The sequence below is a fragment of the Aplysia californica genome, unplaced genomic scaffold (genome assembly GCF_000002075.1).
Source record: "Aplysia californica isolate F4 #8 unplaced genomic scaffold, AplCal3.0 scaffold00131, whole genome shotgun sequence".
NCBI lineage: Eukaryota > Metazoa > Mollusca > Gastropoda > Aplysiida > Aplysiidae > Aplysia > Aplysia californica.
This window is the reverse complement of record NW_004797401.1, coordinates 1294157-1297165: the sequence shown is the minus strand read 5'-3', so window position 1 is coordinate 1297165 and position 3009 is coordinate 1294157. Positions and strand designations below refer to the sequence as shown.

Genomic DNA, 3009 nt, shown 5'->3' with positions numbered 1-3009 from the left:
TCACCATTCTTATTTTTTTTCAAGAGGAAAGCAGATGTCTATTCTCATTTTGTGTTTGGTCATTCTATTGAATTACATCTATAAGACCAATCTCCTCGTGGTTTAAGGAGTGGAAATATGTGTGCGCCGGGCTATGGAATTAAAAGTTACCGAATACTATGCTTACACAATGACACAACTTCGTTAGGTAATCAAAGTCATAGATGACACAGGCGTGCATTTGAACAAATCGACCCTTTTGCACAGTGTGTGCTTAGTACAGTTCAGTGTATTATTCTAGAATTTTCCAGCATTTCTTCAGTAAGGCATCAAAGAAACGAAAATTTCTCTCATTTGAAATCAAACTACTTTTGATTGAGGGAGTTGAAAAGGGGCAAAAAAGCAGTCAATTCATGGTAGCCTACCACTTATTACTTCCTTTTATATAAATTCAAAACAATACTAGTTCTGAGCATATAATTATCTACGTAAAAACCTCATGTTTGCTTTAACGAACACTAAGATTCAACTAAACTGAAGGTCAGGCCCAACGAATTCGTTGAATACAAGTTCCACTGTACAATTTCTGGAAAGCTAAGCCCCAGGTAGTGTCCTTGGGAAAAAACACTGTATGATTTTTCTCATATTCCAACTGACTTAACATGGATATTATCATCTATGAAGGGGATAAACCAGTGACAGACCAATGAATTATTCCATGCTTAACCCTTTACCATCTATACAGCTACAAGTAAAGAAAATAGGAACGAGTCAAGGGTCTGTGAGTCATGTCAATAGTTCCTTCATCACAAATATCAAATTTGAGTTTTACCCTTTCTGAAAATGCTTCATCCTCAAGATACAGAGAGAATGTACTACTTCAAAATTATAATCCTGAAGGAGCAAGAGGGCTGAAATTGAAGCATTTTGATTTAGAAACCTTACCTCATTTTGCCACAGAGATACCACGCCAAATCCTCCTTGTCCAAGAACACGAAGCTGTACCCAGTTAGCATTTTGTTCAGACTCAGCCATCTCGCAAGACTCTTTCACTGAAAAGTCAGTACAAATTATTCAAATTTATATAAAACCCTGGGATGCATTAAGAATTTAGTATGGGTCCCCATGCCCAACCTAGCTCCTCCCCAGGTTGTGGATAGGAAGGGAATACTAAGTAGTCACAAACCAAATGGGAGGTGGTGACGAAGAGTAGAGAAGACCCCTAGTGGTAGTACAGATGTTTCCATAATTACCTCAAATGCTCAAAAAAGGGACATCTTAGCCACAGGTGGGGCCACAAATCCTACCAAATCCCTATCGCTTTGTTGGTAGTCAGTGGATGATAAAGGCTTGCAGAGTAAACTGTAATTAAACGGGCTGTAGGCAAATGGAGTCGACATTAAATGGATCTGAACTATAGGATTTATTTACCATTATAATCCTGCTATGGCCGAAATCCTGTTTTAACCGAGACTGTTAAAAGTGGGGCCCACAACAAACACAGTGCCCTGTTTCTTAATTAGAAAGTTTCTAGGAGGAGACTGTAACTGCGCCCCATCATGACGATCAAACCATACCAGGATGTTGTGCCTTAGGTCGAGAAGTCCTAAAATTAAAAAGCAGAGCTCTTTGATTTGGTTTGCCAAAAAAATGTGCCCTTTGTAGTAGAAGGAGCTGGTAAGCCTTCGAAGAATCCAGAGGCAAAAATCAGGAGGACAAAGCCCATAATTTTTCAGTTTGGAATTTCTTTCATTTAGACGGTGGATTCGGGTAATAAGGTAAGTTTCAGATTTCCCTGTTATTATTTTACAGTTTACTGACACAGTGGAATATGACTATAGTGGCACCAGCGGGACCTTACGAGAATCCCCTTTTTTTTTCCTTATGTAAACTCAATTACTTATGCTTGGATAAAGCGGGGCAAAGAAAGTCCTGGACTCCGATACAGCGGGAGAGATCGAGCGAGCTCTAGCTGGGGGTGGAGGGTGGAGGGGCTGTATGAGGGCTCCAAACAGGCAGTCAGCGGTGCGGCGTTGTGATTGGCTAGTCCAGTGATGAGTGTGTGTGTGGGGGGTTATGGCAGTAGGCCAAGAGAGAGAGAAATGGCGCGGAGAGATGTGTTACGTGAACCACTCCAAAAGTGATGTACATCTACACAGTAGAGTATAAATGTAGTGGCACCCGCTGCAGTGGGACCTTACCCGAATCCGTATGCAAACTCAATTACCTGGACTCGGGTTTAACGGGGCAAGGAAAGGCCCGAACCTGGATACAGCGGGAGAGATTGAGCGAGCTCTAGCTGTGAGGAAGGGGGTTGAGGGGTTGGGGTGGGTCAGGCAGTCAGCAGTGCGGCGCAGGGTTGGGTTGATTTAAATCAGATGATTTTTTAAATTTAAATCAACTTGATTTTTAACAGTGATTTAAATCACTTTTTTTTAAATTTATTTTTATTCAGTTTTTACACATTTCAACATTCAGAATTCCTTTCCTTGGTTTCATAGAACAGATATAAGGTTTAGTAGACTAATATAATCATGCTTAAAAGTCTGCTTTCCCCCCTTTCACTGTAAAATAATACAGTATTCAATTTTTTCCCCCCATAATTGAAATCAGAGCTGGGTTGATTTAAACCAGTTGATTTTTTTATTTTAATCAACTTGATTTTTAAAATAAAAATCACTGATTTAAATCACTTTTCAAAAAAATGTATTCAGTTTTTACATATATTTAAACATTCAGAATTTCTTTCCTTGGTTTTATTAACAGATATATACGGTTTAGTAGACTAATATATAATCATGCTTAAAAGTCTGCTTTCACCCCTGTCACTGTAAAATAATACAGTTCTCAATGTACTTTTTTTTCATAATTGAAAACGAGGGTTGGGTTGATTTAAATCAGTTGATTTTGAAAAAATTTTTAATCAACTTGATTTAAAAAATAAAACTCAGTGATTTAAATCACTTTTTAAAAAATGTATTCTGTTTTTACATCTTTAAACATTCAGAATTCCTTTCCCTGGTTTTATAA

At 38.3% G+C, this 3009-nt stretch overlaps 1 protein-coding gene across 1 annotated transcript in view; it reads right to left on the bottom strand.

Moving 5' to 3' along the window:
* The window catches only part of LOC101856649 (inhibitor of nuclear factor kappa-B kinase subunit alpha), a 55501-nt gene that overhangs the window by 41063 nt on the left and 11429 nt on the right, over positions 1–3009 (bottom strand). The window contains exon 2 of the mRNA XM_005096553.3: positions 925–1031. Coding sequence (XP_005096610.3) covers positions 925–1014 — 90 coding nt within the window. The 5' untranslated portion in view covers positions 1015–1031. The remainder of the gene's footprint in view (positions 1–924; positions 1032–3009) is intronic.